Here is a 17,219-nt window from a genome sequence, read left to right as displayed (position 1 = left end):
AACCCACCTGCCAAATTCAGTCCCACTGTGCAAGACATCATGGGGAGCAAATGTGAATAGTAACATCTTATACTTGGCTAGGGGTTTATATTATACAAAGAACTTTCACCTCATCATAATTCTGTAAGGTGAATAAGTTAATTATCCACTTAAGTGATGCAGAAACTCTCTAAGGATGAACAGTTAAGCACAAGAATAGCAAATATCTTATACTTGTGTTGACATCCCTTCCCATTCCCCTTGTCCATGGCCAACATTACCAATTACTTATGGCATTCTCTTTTAAAAAATATGTTTTATCAATTATGCTATTACAGTTACCCCATTCTTTTCTCCCCTTTATTCCCCCCACTCTGTACCCTCCCCTCCCACCATCATTCCCCCACCTTAGTTCATGTCCATGAGCCATACATATCAGTTCTTTGGCTTCTCCATTTCCCATACTATTCTAAAGCTCTCCCTGTCTATTTTGTACCTATCATTTATGCTTCTTTTTCCCTGTATCTTTTCCCCCTGTCTTCCCCTCCCCCTCCCCACTGATAATCCTCCATGTGATCTCTATATTTGCAAATCTGTTCCTTTTCTAGTTTGATTAGTTTGTTTTTGTTTTTTAGGTCCAGTTGTTGATAGTTGTTGTCATTTTACTGTTTGTATTTTTTATCTTCTTTTTCTTAGATAGTTATGGCATTCTTGACTAGTAACTGTGATCTCCTTCTAAGACTTTTAAAAAATTTAGACGTAATTTATATACAATAACGTGCGCAAGGCTTAAGTGTTCAGCTTAATAAAATCTGACAATTATATATACCTTTGTAACCACACAAACAAAATAGAGAACATTTTCATCAGCCCAGAAAGTTCTCTTATGCCACTTTACAGTCAGTGTTGTCCTGTCCACCAGATAATTATTATTCTCATGTTAGATTAGTAAATCACTGGCCTGAGTTTCCTTGCCATATCCTGCCAGATTTTACCAAGGAAGATTTATGGTTAAAAAAAGAAAGAAAAATATGATGAAAATGTAAAACCTGCTTGATGGAAAAGAGGAGGTTTGGGTGGTTGTTCTGCTGAGCAAAGCTGTGGTTTGTTCCATTCTGATGTGTTAGGACATGGAAATGCCACAGAAGAGCAGCCCACAGCTATAGCTGAGATTCAGGACAACCAGAAAGACTCTCCAGATAAAGAGAGGGCTGGGAAGCCAAGTCTATACGGTGAGGGAGAATACTTCTGCTGGGAAAGAGAACATTCATTCATTCATTCACCCATCCATCCATTCATTCATTCCTCAAAGACTTACAATGCACCAAACTCTATGCCAAGCACTGGAGAAAAAGGGGATGAATAAGATAGATTGATGATTTATGAATAAGACAGACTGATGTTTTATAAATAAAGTGAATAATACAGGAAAGCATGGATTATTCAATGGGCTTTACACTCTAAGGATTTGTAAATTAAATGAATCTTTGGAATCCAAACACAGAGCATTGAATGGTCCTTGATGTTGGGACAGTTTATGTGGCAGGTACTTTAAGTGCAAAAAGAGTCTGAAAATTTCAGCCCCACATACATTTTGAGGCCTTTTTCCAGAGAACAAGAAAGAAAGAATTGTAGGGAAGGCCATGGAAGCAAAGTGACTTAGTTCCCTTGCTCAGTCCATTTTTTTCTTTGGCCACGCAATGACTATTTGTTGAACACCTTTTATGCGCCAAGCACTGTATTAAGTCCTGGAGTTATGGTGCCATTAGATTCAAGGTCTTTTTTGAACTGGCACTTAGTTTCTTTCCTGTAAAGCTTTGCTTCAAATGACTTTTCTATGAATGCAGCAAAACCAAACCTCCTGTAAAATGCAGCGGCCCCCATTCAGATGGCACGATGCACTGTTTGATCTGGACAAGAGCCCTTTGTTTTCCTCATTAAGGGGCATTTCTGAAGCACCGGCATGGTTCTGGAACTTTACTGGCTGGCCTGCTCAGTGGTGTAGAGAACTGCCAAAAAGAGTTAGAGAATTCTTTATCCTGGAATTTGGGGTATTATTTTTGCTTCAATTTTGAAAGCTAATCTTGACCTCTGAATTAGTTTCCTACTGCAATAACATGGCCACCTGCTTAGTGACTTTAAACAAATTTGTTATAGTTCTGGAGGTCAGAGTTTGAAATGGGTCTCCCTGGGCTAAAATGAGGGTGTTGGCAGGACCGTGTTCTTTCTGGAGGCTCTAGGGAAGAATCTGTTCCTTTGCTTTTTCCAGTTTCGGGAGGCTGCGTGTATTCCTTGGCTTGTGACCCCTTCCTCCATCTTCCAAGTCAGCAGCTTTGAGCTGAGTCCTCCTTATCCTGCCATCTCTCTGGCTCCCCCTTTGAGTCCTTCTATTTATAAAAATCTTTGTGATTATACTGGGCTTTCCCAGATAATCCAGGGTAGTCTTCCTGTTTTAAGACCATCTGATTAGCACCCTTAATTTCCCTTTGCCATTTAACCTAGTATGTACATAGGTTCTAGGGATTTAGGGCATAGACATCTTGGTTGGGGGGGCATTATTCTGCCTACCACAGCTTCTTTAAGTTTTTTCTAATTTTCTGGTTCCTCTTAGTAGTTTTCCAAAGTATACCTGTGAAGTTTGTTGATAAATTTCACATCTCACTGGATGACTAAACACTGAGAGAAGCCCAAGGCCTGCTCAGGGTGACCATGAAGACCAGTCAGGGTTAAATCTATTCACTCATTTCCAATGTGTAGAATAATATGTTAAGTAGGAAAAAAGCAAGATAGAAGATTGAATGTTTAGTACAACTACAATCTCACAAAAGTTTATTTTATAGGTATATAAACACAGTGGAAATATTGGAAGATAATACATTAAAATTTTAATAACAGTGGTATTAGGGAGTAGGCATAAGATTACAGATAGTTTTCTTCTTTTTTGGTATGAAATAAAAAATTTCAGTAATATAGAGGATATTTATAAGTTGAAAGTATGTTTAATTATTCTATTGCATTCACTATCTTTTCATACATACTTTCCCATTACTTCCCTAACATTATCTTTGATAACTAACCACCCACCCAAAAGTTACTGTAAAACATAAAAGGAGACCGAAGGTGCTGGGAAGGGAGTTTCTGGAACAGGGACATAAACAACAGCAGGAGCTGGCTGCAGATGGTTTCAGACTGCTCAGGCCTGCCTTGGCTTTGCCAATCATCTGCCACTCTGGTTTCTTCTCAAAATGAATAATTAGTATGTGCGGAGTGGCCTCTTATCCGTACTCAGCCAAGAATGCTTCCTTGAATGAGGGACTTGCTCCTGCTGGCCACCTTTCTGGTACCTCTGTATGCGGAAGGGTAAAAAGGAGCCCCTGTACCTGTTCCCACCTCCAAGCTTGCTGTTATGTCCACCTCACCCTGGTGCTGGCAGGCAAGGGTTTCCAGAGGATGGAAGAACTTGGCACAGGCTGTGCTCCCACCCGGCAGGTATGGGGGGCAGGGTACTGGAGTCCCCAGGAAGCCCAGAAATACTCAGACACCCTCTTACCCCAGAGGGTGGTCAGCCTTTGTGTGTAGGAGTGGACAGAGGAGTGAAGAGAGAGCTGCAGAAATCCCAGGACTGGTTCCAGGAGTTCTTTCACAATTTGACCACACCCACTTCTCCTGGTACATTTCCACCTAAGAACTACAGCTATCTAATTACCCCGACTTTCTTTCCTCTGCTTGCTTTGCCCTCTAGGCCTTCACTCACCTACGCATAGAAGGTCTCTCTCCACTTAATTTTTCCATAAGACTCAGCTCAAATTCTGCCTCCTCCAAGACACCAACTCTAGATTTTCCTAGTAAGAAGCAATCGCAATCTCTACCTCCTTTATACTTTGACAGCATGTTAAAAAAAACTATAGTCTAGCTCCTCTCATAGGCCACCTGGTATCAAGTAGTACGGGGGCACACGTCTGCCTCCTTGACCACACTGCCCACTCCTGCTGAGTGCAGGTTACGGCCTCCCCTGCCACACCCTGCCAGCTAATACGTTCATTCAACCACTGGTTGAGCATCTGCCATGTGCCAGGCTTTGTTCTAGGTGTGACTAGTTAATAATGACTCAAGATGTTAGCTCAGCTGAATAGAAATCCCAAAAATGTCCATACCTGACTGCCGACCACTGTGCCTCAAGTTGCCCACTCCAGTCAGAAGACCTTCCCTTGGGAGGAGTGCAGTTCGTGTCTCCTGCCCCTCAGGCTTGCTGGAGTCAGCGTGCACAGCCAAAGGCCAAGGCTTAGAACGGAGGGCAACTATTCATGGTTGTTGCACCTGTGTAGGTGTGACTGGAGCCAGCCTTGGAGCTGCCAGGTGAGTGCAATAGGAGTAGAGTGGGGGCAGGGTGGGAGGGGAGAGTTGTGTGGCCACTTGTAGCTGTGCTTGGAAAGCATTCTCCAACCCCAGCCTGACTTTAATCAGTTGGGCGTAAACACCACCACTCTCAGCCAGTCCTTTTCTCTGCAGATTCTGGGTGAAGGATACTCTTTCCCATATGTCTTTGGTGACCTTGTGTTCCCGGATAACAGGCCATTAAGAAGAGGATTATGAAGTGGTATGAATTTTCCCATAGTTGCAATGTTGTAACAGGGCTTGATTCCTGACTCTTTCACATCAAAAATTTGACCAGCCATCTGCCACAAAGGCAAAGGTTCAACAACTATAATTGCAAACAGCACAAATCAAGCTCCAGTTCCTTTAAGAATTCAGCCTGCCTGGGTTTAAATTCTGGCTCCATCACTTACTAACTATTTGACTTTGGGGTAATTACTTGACTCACCCGTGCCTCAGTTTCTTCATCAAATGAGTATGATAAAAGAACATGCCCTATGTACAAAAAGATGAAGTTGGGCCCTTACCTTGCTATTATATATAAAATTAACTCAAAATGGACTAAAGCTACAAACTATACAACTCTTAGAAGAAAATATAGAGGAAAAGCTTCATTACATTGGATTTGGAAATGATTTCTTGAATATGACACCAAAAGAACAAGCAATAAAAGAAAAAATAGATCAACTGGACTTCATAAAAATTTAAAACTTTTGCCCAAGGACACTATCAATAGAGTGAAAAGGCAATCTACAGAATGGGAGAACTATTTATAAATCATATATCTGATAATGGATTGATATCCAGAATATATAAAGGACTCCTGCAACTCAAAAACAATCTGATTTAAAAGGTGAGCAAGGGAGTTGAATAGTCAATTCTCCAAAGAAGATATATATGTATATATATAAATGGCAAGTAAGTCCATGAAAAGATGCTTCATGTTACTTATCATTAGGGAATTTGAATCAAAACCATACTGAGATACCACTTCACACCTATTAATAGTAGCCATAGATAGAAAATAGATGGGGGGGGGCAAGAATAGCATGGGAAATATAGAATCTAAAGGACTTGAGACACATGGTCATAAACTAAAGGGGGGTAATGGTGGGGATGGGGGGTAGGGTGGAGGGGAATGAAGGGGGGAATAGAACAACTGTAACAGCATAATCAATTAAAAAAAATAAAAATTAAAAAAAAAAGATGGCTACTATTAAAAACAACAACAACAAAACCCAAGTTGGTAAGGAAAGGATGTGGGGAAAGGGAACCTATACGCACTGCTGGGATTGTGCATTGGTGCAGCCACGTTGGAAAACAGTATAGTGGCTCCTCAGAGAAATGAAAAATAGAACTGCCATATGATCCAACAATTGTGCTTCTAGGTATATACTCAAAAGAACTGAAAGCAGAGACATGAGCAAATCTGTAACCTATGATGACAGCAGCATTAGTCACAATAGCCAAAACGTGGAAGCAATCTAAATGTGCCTCCACTGATGAATGGAGAAACGAAACATGGCATATACATATAATGTACTATTGTTCAGCTTTAAAAAGAAAGGAAATGTTGTGATACATGTTACAACATGAATGAACCTTATGCTAAGTGTAATAAGCAAGACACAAAACTAAAACGAAAACGAAAAGGATAACTACTATATGACTCCACTCATAAGAGCTACTCAGAGTAGTCAAATTCATGGAGGCAAAAAGTAGAATAATGGTTTCCAGTGTCTGGTGGAGAGGGAAAAACAGGGAATTATTGTTGAATAGTTACAGAGTTTTAGCTTTATAAGATGAAAAAGTTCTGGGGATGTATTGTGGTAATAATTGTACAACAATGTAAATGTACTTACTATCACTGAACTATATACTTAAAATGATTAAAATAGTAAACTTTATATTTCACAATAATAAAATAACATAAAACCTAGAAAGTAGGAGTCGACTGGATCACATACATGACTTATTATGAACACGTTACATATAACCCAAATTGACTTTAATGATAATCTGATTTATTTTCCTAGGATTGTAAAGGGTTTAAAATGCTATTAAAGCCGGCAAGATGCTTCTTCTCTCTGGAGCTGAGGGGTCTCCAATAGGCCCTCTAGGGGTTAAGAGTGGGGATTGGAATCAGTTGTCTGGGTTCCAATCCTAGCCTCACAAATTAGAGGTGTAATTTTGGGAAAATTAATTAACTTCAACACCCAGTTTTTTGTCCCACAAAGTGCACGTAATGTTAGCACTCACCTCTTGATCTTGTGTATATCAAGGTTATAGAAACAAAATGCCTGGCATACCCTAGGCACTCAGTAAGTGTTAGCTATATTGATGATACCTTTGACTTCATTGTCATGGTTGACACATGAGTCTTTCTTTATCTTTGGTATTTCTATGGAGCAACTGCTCCGTAGTTGCTCAGATGAAGAATTCTGGGCAACAGGAGTGCTGTCAAGTCATTCTTTCTCCCCTTCTTTGCTCTGGGGATTACTTGATACTTTACTGATGAGCATTGGGGCACTGATCACTTCTTAGGGATGCTGTCAAACAAGTCTCAAAATTTTTTTAAAAATGTAATCTTTATTGTATTGTTTTTTCATCACCATTTAGTTCCCTTATACCTCCCAGCCCCAAGCAATCACCACACTGTTGTCCATGTCCGTGAGTCCTTTTTCCTTTTTGCTCAATCACTCCACCCCTTAACCTTGCCACCCCATTAGCTGTCATCTGCTTTCCATCTATGAATCTGTTTCTGTTTTACTTGTTAGTTCAGTTTGTTCATTAGATTCCACATATGAGTGAAATCATATGGTATTTGTCTTTCTCTGACTGGCTTATTTCACTTAGCATAATGTTCTTTGGGTCCATCCATACTGTTACAAAGGGTAAAATTTTCTTCTTTTTTATAACTGGGTAGTATTCCATTGTGTAAAAGTTGTTTTATCCACTCATCTACTGATGGACACTTGGGCTGCTTCCATATGTTGGTGATTGTAAATAATGCTGCAGTGAACATAGAGGTGCTCATGGTTTTTTTTTTGTTCCTATGGATAGATTCCAGAAGTGGGATTGCTGGGTCAAAAGGCAGATCTATTTTCAATTTTTTGATGTTTCACCATTCTGCTTTCCACAGTGGCTGCACCAGCTTGCATTCCTCTCAACAGTGCACTAGGTTCCCCTTTCTCCATATCCTCACCAGCACTTGTTTGTTGATTTATTGATGATGGCCATTCTGACAGGTGTGAGATGATATCTCATTGTGGTTTTAATTTTTATTTCTCTGATAATTAGTGATGTTGAGCATCTTTTCATATGCCTTTTGGCCTTCTGTATGTTTTCTTTGTAGAAGTGTCTATTCAGATACTTTGTCCATTTTTTAATTGGGTTATTTGGTGGGTTTTGTTTTGTTTTTGGTGTTGAGTTTTGTAAGTACTTTACAAATTTTGGATATTAACCCCTTATCAGCTATATCAGTGAATGTGTTCTCCCATTCTGTGGGTTGTCTTTTTATTTTGTTGATGATTTCCTTTGCTGTGCAAAAAGTTTTTAGTTTGATATAGTCCCATTTGTTTATTTTTTTCTTTTGTTTCCCTTGCTTGGGGATATACACCCAATAAAAAATTTCTATGGGCAATATCCGAGATTTTGTTGCCTATGTTTTCTTCTAGAATTTTTATGGTTTGGGGTCTAACATTTAAGGCTTTGATCTATTTTGAATTTATTCTTGCATGCGGTGTAAGAAGGTGGTCTCATTTTATTTTTCTGCATGTGTCTGTCCAACTTGCCCAACACCATTTATTGAGCAGCAAGTTACTGAACAGGATTTGCAAAGGCATCTTTGTCCTCCTGATTTTTGGCTGAAAGGATAATTTATTATTCTTTCTACTTTTCTCTGTTTTGCACGATAAGCCATTATGTTTAGGATGGAAAGCTAAACTTTATTAAAAAAAAACATGTGTTTCATAGTATTACTTGGTAAAATAGTAGCCTGCAGGTACCTTCATGGGTGGGACAGTGGCTGGAAACGCCAACTAGAGTTAAGTGCCTTGAGTATTGTGGGCAGGAACGAGAAAGTATCACACAAGTAGAGATATATTCAGTGGAACAAGGTTGATAATACTCTTAAATGTAACCACATTTATAAGGAACATGGCAGAAGCAATATAATCTTGGTTGAAATCAGCTATAGTAATCTAAATCCTGTTAATCCCTCACTGTGATAGACCTGGGATATTCTGTCAGTTGAACATTTAAAACAAATTATTTTAAATACACTATTTAATTCATGTTCTTGTTGTTGGAAGCCAAAGAATTAAAGGCCTTGAGAAGAATAGTTTTAACTTTGAGAATGTTTGTACAATATGTCCTCCTGTTAAAAACAAATAAAAAACAAACAAAAAACCAAGCAACATAGCTGTGTATCTAGAAGTGTGAGAACTCTGATAACTGGTCTTTTTACTTAGACTTTATTTTTCTCATTAGGAAGTTGGGTCATAAGAGTTAAAGAGTAGATGTATGTTGAGCTATAAACCCAGATGTATTGCTACATGCACATCATCCGATTCATACATAGAACTGGAGGTGATGTGAGATGCTTTAAAAATTTAATTGTACCTTCCTGTGACAGCTGCAATTCTCACAGGTCTGAATGAAGCCTACATTTTGTAGGCTTCCTGATTCATGGTTCAGCCAGTCTATATTCTTCTGTAAGCAGTACTACTTTATTAATTAACCATCACTCCCTTTTTTCTCCTTCCCCATTTTGGCTCATTTATTTGGGGTATGGTGTTTCTAACTCTTGAGCTATTCTGTTTGGACGAGGAGATACTGACCCCACAGAACAGATGGTGTGATTATCGATGGGTTCAGTTTACAGCCGTTTCTAGTCCATTTCCCTTCCTGATCCCATCTGGCTCTCCAGGGTCAACCGTGCTCTCTCAGTCACTGCCTACCTCCTTCAAAATCATAGATTTAAAAAAAAAAATCATAGATTTAAAAAAAATTTTTTAATTCCCTGACTTAAAAAATAATGTTTGGTAAAAAAAATATTATAAATAAAAATGTGACATAATCCCACTCACCACACCGAAATTTTGACGTGTGCCCTTCTGCTTGTATGACTAATTTTTAAAATTTGGGATTACATTACTTTTATAATTTTCTATACTTTACTGTTACAGTTTTCTGTTACATTACTATTGCAGTTTTCTATACTGCCTTGGCTCAAGTTCTGGTACAATTATCTACCTGATTATATAATCTTGAGTGAATTGCTCAGACTTTCTATGCCCCCAGTATTTATAGAAAGCATGCATGAATTATGTATGAAAAACACTTAGTGGCAGGAACATAGTAAATACTCAAAAATGTTAATGAACATTGGTATTTTTATTGTATGAATATTATTGTTAACCTGCTTTTAAAAATACAGTGTGAATTTTTCATGTTATTTATGAATAATATATGACTTTATTGCCTGACCCAAAATCCATTATCTGATTGAACCATGATTTAGTTAATCAATGTTCCATGGTTGGACATTGATTATCTTCAATATTGTGTACAGTAACAAAAAAGCCCTGCGGTAAACATTCTTGTGTGTAAATCTCTGGGCACATCTCTGATTATGTCTCAAGGCAAATTACTAAAAGTAGAATGATGAATCAAACAGTACCAGCCACTTTTCAGGCTTTTCCCAAAATGCCCTCCAAATATGTCATGTGAATTTGTGCTACTAAAATATTAGACAGCTCATTTCCCCGTAGCCTTCCCAGCACAGGATATTGTGATTTAAAAACTTTCTTGCCAGTCTATAGTTTTCATAGTCAGATAGTGCTCTGTAGTTTCCAAAGCTCTCCTGAAATTTTTACTTTTTAAAAATATATATATTTTATTGATTATGCCATTACAGTTGTTCTATTTCCCCCCTTCATTCCCCTCCACCCTGCACACCCCTCCCCCACCATTCCTCCCTTTTAGTTTATGACCACATGTCTCAAGCTCTTTAGATTCTATATTTTCCCTACTATTCTTGCCCTCCCCCCTATCTATTTTCTACCTACCATTTATGCTACTTATTTTCTGTACCTTCTCCCCCTTCTCCTTCTCCCACTTCCCTGTTGAAGATGTGATCTTCATTTCTGTGGTTCTGCTCCTGATCTAGCTGTCCTCTCAGTTTGCTTTTGTTTTAGGTGTGGTTGTTAATAACTGTGTTTGCTGTCCTTTCACTGTTCATATTGTTTATCTTCTTTTTCTTAGGTAAGTCCCTTTAACATTTCATATAATAAGGGCTTGGGGATGATGAATTCCTCTAACTTGATCTTATCTGAGAAGCACTTTATCTGCCCTTCCATTCTAAATGAAAGCTTTGCTGGATAGATCAATTTTGGATGTAGGTCTTTGGATTTCATGACTTGGAATACCTCTTTCCAGCCCCTTCTTGCCTGTAAGGTCTCTTTTGAGAAATCAGCTGACAGTCTGATGGGAACTCCTTTGTAGGTGACTGTCCCCTTATCTCTTGCTGCTTCTAGGATTCTCTCCTTCATTTTAATCTTGGCTAATGTAATGATGATGTGCCTTGGTGTGTTCCTTCTTGGGTCCAAATTCTTTGGGACTCTGAGCTTCCTGGATTTCCTGGAAGTCTATTTCCTTTGCCAGATTGGGGAAGTTCTCCTTTATTATTTGTTCAAATAAGTGTTCCACTCATGGCTGTTTCTCTTCCCCTTCTGGTACCCCTATAATTTGAATGTTGGAACATTTAAAGATGTCCTGAAGGTTCCCAAGCCTCTCCTCATTTTTTTGAATTCTTGTTTCTTCATCCTTTTCTGTTTGGTCATTTTTTTCTTCCTTCTGGTCCACTCCTTTGATTTGAGTTCCAGTTTCCTTTCCATCACTCTTGGTTTCCTGTGCATTTCCCTTCATTTAAATTAGTTTAGCTTTCATATGTTCCTCTAATTTGTGACTAAAATCAACCAGTTCTGTGAGCATCCTGATCACCAATGTTTTGAACTGTGCATCTGAAAGTTTGGCTATTTCTTTGTTGCTTAGATTTATTGGCTCTGGGGATCTGAGTTGTGCTTGAGCCATGTTTTGATCTGTTTGTGCCTGTTACGTATGAGGAGAGGAGCCTTAGGTGTTCACCAGGGTGGGGCTACCCAGGTCGCTGGTTTGTGCTGCTGTATGTGGGGGCGGGGTCAGACAGGGATAATAGTGGTCCCCTCTACCGCTCCTCGCCGCTGGGGCCTGTGTGGTCTGTCTCACTGCTTGCTCCTTCACCGGTTTATCTGTGCATGAATGTGTGACCGTGGTCAGCCCTCAGTGGGTTCCCCACCTTGTGCCCTCAGTGGGTCTGCCTGCTACTCCACACCTGGGATCCACCCACTGCTGCTGGGTCTCATGCCCAGGTTGGTCCGGTGGATGTTTCCTGCCCGACCCGCTCTGCTGCTGGCTCTGCCCCTCTTACCGGTTTGGCTGAATGGTTTGTTGTTGTCAGACTTCCATATAGTTCAATTTTCTGTGGTTTGGCTGCATTTTTGTTGCTAAAACTTTTAAACTTGGTTGTGCGAGAAGGTACAGTGTGTCCACCTATGCCTCAATCTTGGCAGAAGTCCAGATTTTCCCTTTTTTAAAAGTATCCCAAGACCCTTCTGAGTAACTTCTCTTATTTTAATCTATTATGTCTTTATTATAAATTCATGTTCTGTTACTATTCCTAACATTTTCTTTCCTTTCTGATTATTTTATACCATTTCTCTTCTACCCATTTGGAGTTAAAGTACAGTGTTCTGTTTTGTTCAGGTATGTGTTGTAAATCTAGTAGATAAATATGATAGGAAGACAAGAACTCTTTTTTTCATTGGGCCTGATCTAACTAAAAATGAAGCAGTCTCCCCATTCCCAACTTATCTTTTTTTATAAAGTATTAAGATCCCTGTTGCCCCAAATATGTAAACCATGAAGACAAGTGTCTGAAAGTTGTAGGACGAATTCTTCTCTGGGCAGTAAGTTAACCTACATACCAGTGTCCAACTGGGAAAACAGAAGTCTCTCTGAGTATTTAAACACAGAAGGAATTTAATTTGGGGAACTGGTTACACAGGTGATCAAAATCCAAAAAGATGATGAGGTAACATCGAGGTTAGTAACACTAGGAAGCCAGTGCCACCCTTAGACTCAAGGACAGAGGGAGGAGCGGGGGGGCCACCTGGAGAAACTGGAGCTACAGTGGGCCTGTCTGTTTGGAGCTGGACCACAGAGCTGGTGCAGGGGCTTCTCACCACCACAGGCAGAATGGGAGGGGAGAAATATTCTGGCATTTCTCTTCCCCCTCTCCAATCTCCTTCTAGTGTCCTCCACTGGCAAATTCAGTTTAAAAAGCCAGTTGACACAGACATTAATAGAATTATATATAGCCCGTGGTCTACATATAATTGTGTTCCACTCAACCCCACTGTGCTGCAGAGCAGAGTGAGATAAGGGTGAAGAGTGGATGGGAGTGCAAACAGGCCAAAGCCAGGCACAGTGACTTCTGGAGGCCCTTCCAAGTCCACAGACAACAGGGCAAAGTGCAAAGCATGCTTGCCCTGGAGCCCCGGTCAGGTAGCTTAGTTGGTTAGGGCGTCATCCCGATATACCAAGGTTGTGGGTTTGATCTCCAGTCAGGGCTCATACAAGAAGCAGCCAATGAATGCATAAGTAAGTGGAACAACAAATTTCTCTCTCTCTGTCCTTTCCTTTCTCTCTCAAATAAAAAAAGAAGAAGAAGAAGCATGTTTTCCCTGAAGAGGTAGGCAGTACCAAGTTTCAATACTGCTTTTGTCATTTACTAGCTCTCAGACCTTGGCCAAGTTGCTTAACTTGGAGTTCAGTTAATGGAGGTTTGAGAACCTTAGTTCCCTTATCAGCGAAAGGGGGCAGGAAAAAACACATCTCATGGAGTCATTGTAAAGATTAAATAAAATAATAGCTATAAAATAATAGTAAGCATTCAACAACAATTACTTTCCTGTCATTGAAGAATTTATTATTGTAGTAACTATATACAGTGTCAGATGGGTATTAAATTTATCAGAGTGGTCACTTCCTAAGTTCTATAAATGTCTTGTCCACTTGAAACTTACAGTATACATCAACTGTAATTTAAAAATAAAAATATATTTAAAGACTTTGTTTATTTTTAGAAAGAGGAAGGGAGGGAGAAAGAGAGGGAGAGAAACATTTGTGTGAGAGGCATATCCATGTTTCTCTGATGCATGCCTCCAACTGGGGACCTGGCCTGCAACCCAGGCATGTGTCCTGACTGGGATTTGAACTGGTGACCTTTCAATTCGCAGGCCAGCACTCAGTCTACTGAGCCACACCAGTCAGGGCAAAAATATTTTTAAAAAAGAAAAAAAGACTTTATGATTTTAAGTGAAAGGACAATTGGGCGGTTTGGCCAAGGTCATTACGTATCTTTATATATTGAAAGATGAAAAAGGGGCAGAGGTCTCTTCCCTTTTGGAAGCTCTGCCTAGGGTGGGGTAGGCGCCCCAGTAATGATACTGAGAGATTATTTAAGAAACATGGGAAGTATCACACATGATCAATGCCTTCATTCCACAAACATTTATAGGTCCTCAGTACTTTCTGGAAATAATTTAGACATGGTCCCTGACTCGAGGAGATGGCAACACACGGGCAAAGAGATAAATCGAAGTGCATGATGGTATGGGAATGTTCGCAGAGGAGGGACATCTTTGCCTAAGGAAGTGGGGAAAAGCTTCAGTAAGGAGATGACGTTTGAGCTGTGTTTTGAAGGATGAGCAGTTCCCCTCTGTAAAAACAATGTGAAAGTGTAAAGCCACGAAATGTGTGAGCTGTTTGAGGGATGGTGAGCTACTCCCACGGGTGCAGCCTTGAGGGGTCCACAGTCAAGGTGGAGGTAAGAAAAAGTGGCAGCTGTGGCTGAAAATGGAAGTGAAAGTCAGCATGGGGAGGGCCTGGTGTAAGAAGCTAATGGCTTTATCCTGTGGGGAATGAGAAGCCAGCAGAGACTTTTAAACTAAGGAGTAAGCCATCATCTGTAACCTAGGATTTCATGAAGTAACACATTTCCCAGCCTCTCTCTCGGCTTCGGTCGGTGGGCTGGTGCATGCAGTTATATAAAGCAAGGGCACGTGTCCTTCTCATAAGACATTAGAAAGCACGACTCAGAAAAATGAGCACAGGGATTTTCCCTTAATATTAAATACAAAATGGAAAAAAGTCATAACTTATCCTGCAGATGCTGGAGGACTCAAGGTAAATATTTGAAATATTCTCCCTCTCATTTCTACAAAGCCAAGAACATCAGAGGTGTGACGCTGCTGCTTGTGGCTATGAGGCAGGATTTCAAGGATTCTGATGAAACATCTGCCGGCCTGGCTCTGTCTGAATGCAGAAAAGGACTCTGTGTTACTCAAGTGGAAAGGAAAGCACACGTGATGATAATATAACCCTTTATGCTTTTCAGCGCCCTTTCACCCACATTACCTCCTTGAAGCCTCGTCACAGTCGTGTGTGGCCGGTGGGGCCAAGAGGACCGTCCCATCATCGAGGTGAAGAAATGGAGGCTGAGAGTCTCCTACTTTCCCTGGGATCTGAGGAGACCTTACACCCAAAGCTACAGACAGGGTTGTAGACACAGGCCAGTCTCTGTGACAGTGTTCTGCCTACCTGTGTCCTTCTGTAGACCAGGATGGCTTCGCTGAGGTCCTGAAGTGGGAACAGTTTAAGATGCAGCCTCTTCCTGTGGCCTCGGGGGTGGTAGAGGCCTCTTCTCCTCACTCTGGGTGTCCATGCTGAGACGGCTAAACCTTCTGAGTAGAGAATGAGGGCACCCTTCCTAGTGCTGAAAGTTTTAGGGAGAAAGAGGCTCCACGTGAGCTGGCTGGGGTCGCCCTTATCCTGCGGCTTGCTGACCAGGACATAATCTTCTGGAGACTTCCAATTCAAATAATCCTGCAATGGAAAGAAACCATCTTGATCGATTCACTGCGAATAGCACTTTTATAACAAATACTGCTTGTGCAAGGTATTGCACTTTTTTATTATTTTTATTTTAGTGAGGGGTTTTCTCTCAGTTGCTTACACAGTGCAGAGAACACAATCACTCTTCTGAGCAACTGGTTTTGTTCTCCACATCTAGGAATTAGTAGAACCCAGGGCATGGTTCTGTTTTACCCCATATAACTTTCAGGAGAGCCACTCATGCCTCGAGGCTTAAATAGGGTAGAGTGTAGGTGACAGGCCAGTTACAGTTTCCTGGTACACACATAAGTAGTCAGAATTATCAAGGGCAGCACATAACTTTGAAATTAGACCTGGAGTAGCTGGCAGTTTAAAAAGGAGAAAGCCATTCCAGCCATCACTCCAGCTGTACACAGGGAGAATTTCTATACATTCCAGATGCTATGTAACTTTATCTAATTTGGCTATTTAGGAGACTATAAAGTAGTTACATATCTCGTAAGCAAGTAAATGCCATTGGCCACAGAGGTCCTTTGAAACTCTGTATGTCTTTTAATACAGCAAAGGTCAAATATCATGCCAAACTACCATGACAACTGAAATCTCTGTGAGATCCAGAAATTTTCAAAATACCTTCAATGAATTTTTTATTCTTGGCAGAATTAAATGAAGTAAAATTGCAGTACAACAGGGGGGTTTTGCCACCACTTTAAAATGTTCTAAAGTAAATTTTTCTTTTTGCCCATATTAAATATGAGTGCTGTGGGCTGAGTTCCAGAAAGTTCAAGGAAACCATTGAAGTGATGAGAACACACAGCGTTTCAACTACAGAGCACAGCTTCTAAACACCAAATAGCCGTCAGCTTGCCTAGAACCCAGGTGGAAATTCTGGTCTTGAACCAAACCAGCCAAATTCTAGGCAATCTGGCATTTCCTTCAGGCTAAAACAAATGAGACTGCAGGTCAGTGTGCAAGGGGAGGGAAGAGGGTCCCATGGCAACCTTGGAGTATCAGGCAAGCTACGTTGTTTTCTTGAGTTTTACCGAGGAGGAATGATCTACCACTGACCCCCACCACCTCACTAAGGAAGCAAACCCAGACACACGTGGCTCAGCTCCAAATGGAAAACTAGAGCATTTCTCCCCCACCCCTCCAAATACGCCTTTATTCAGCTGTAAAACTCACCTCTGGTTCAAAATAGACTTCTAACTTCTGTTTGCTCTGGACCACCTTCCCACGTCCCCGGCTCAGGACAGAGAGCGTGAACATGCTTTCCCTCTGACCACCCTTCTCAAGGGCAGTTCATCTTGGTTTTGAAGGCTGAAAACTGGTCACACCTCAAGATTTCCTGAGCTCAGCAGGGAGCCCAAGAAGACCACAAACACTGGGCCTTTTATTAAATACGTTTTCCCCTCATACAGCAGCTTCTTAGTAACAACCAGCCACACAGTTTAGACAGTATGTGTCTTTGTCGGGAGAAAAAATAAACCGCAAACCCCAACTCCTCAAGCCCTGGATTGTCTACTCTCTGGGCAGCCTCTCCCCTTCGCCTGGGCCCTTGTTGTCCCCAGGTCTTGTTGCTCTGTTATTGCCCCAAGCGCCATCCTTCTCACGGCAGTGGAGGTTGTTTCCTGGTTGCTATGGCAGCAAAGGGAAGTGAAGTCCCTTAAACCAGCCCAGGCAAGGCGGAGACTGCTGACACGTGGGGAGAAGGAGGGTCAAATGGACATTGAAGGGACCGGGATCAGATTTCAAGTCTTGATTGTGTGGATGGGGGAGGCATGTTGAGATATTTTTCCTGTTATAACAGTACTCATCTTGCTTTTAGAGCATCTTCCTCCTTCTGATATGAGAGCCTTTCACTGTCA

The 17,219-nt window shown here is 40.8% G+C and overlaps 1 protein-coding gene across 1 annotated transcript in view; it reads right to left on the bottom strand.

The window, feature by feature from the left end:
- Window positions 1-16,951, bottom strand: part of KIAA2012 (KIAA2012 ortholog) — a 114,464-nt gene extending 97,513 nt beyond the window's left edge. The window contains 2 exon segments of the mRNA XM_053665090.1: window positions 14,938-15,342; window positions 16,537-16,951. Of these exon segments, the coding sequence (XP_053521065.1) occupies window positions 14,938-15,342; window positions 16,537-16,620 (489 nt within the window). The 5' untranslated portion in view covers window positions 16,621-16,951.
- Window positions 16,952-17,219: the final 268 nt, after the last annotated feature.

This window comes from Artibeus jamaicensis, unplaced genomic scaffold, assembly GCF_021234435.1.
Source record: "Artibeus jamaicensis isolate MK-2021 breed Jamaican fruit bat unplaced genomic scaffold, CSHL_Jam_final contig_391, whole genome shotgun sequence".
Lineage (NCBI taxonomy): Eukaryota > Metazoa > Chordata > Mammalia > Chiroptera > Phyllostomidae > Artibeus > Artibeus jamaicensis.
The sequence above is the reverse complement of the archived record's forward strand: the minus strand, read 5'-3'. Positions and strand labels throughout refer to the sequence as shown.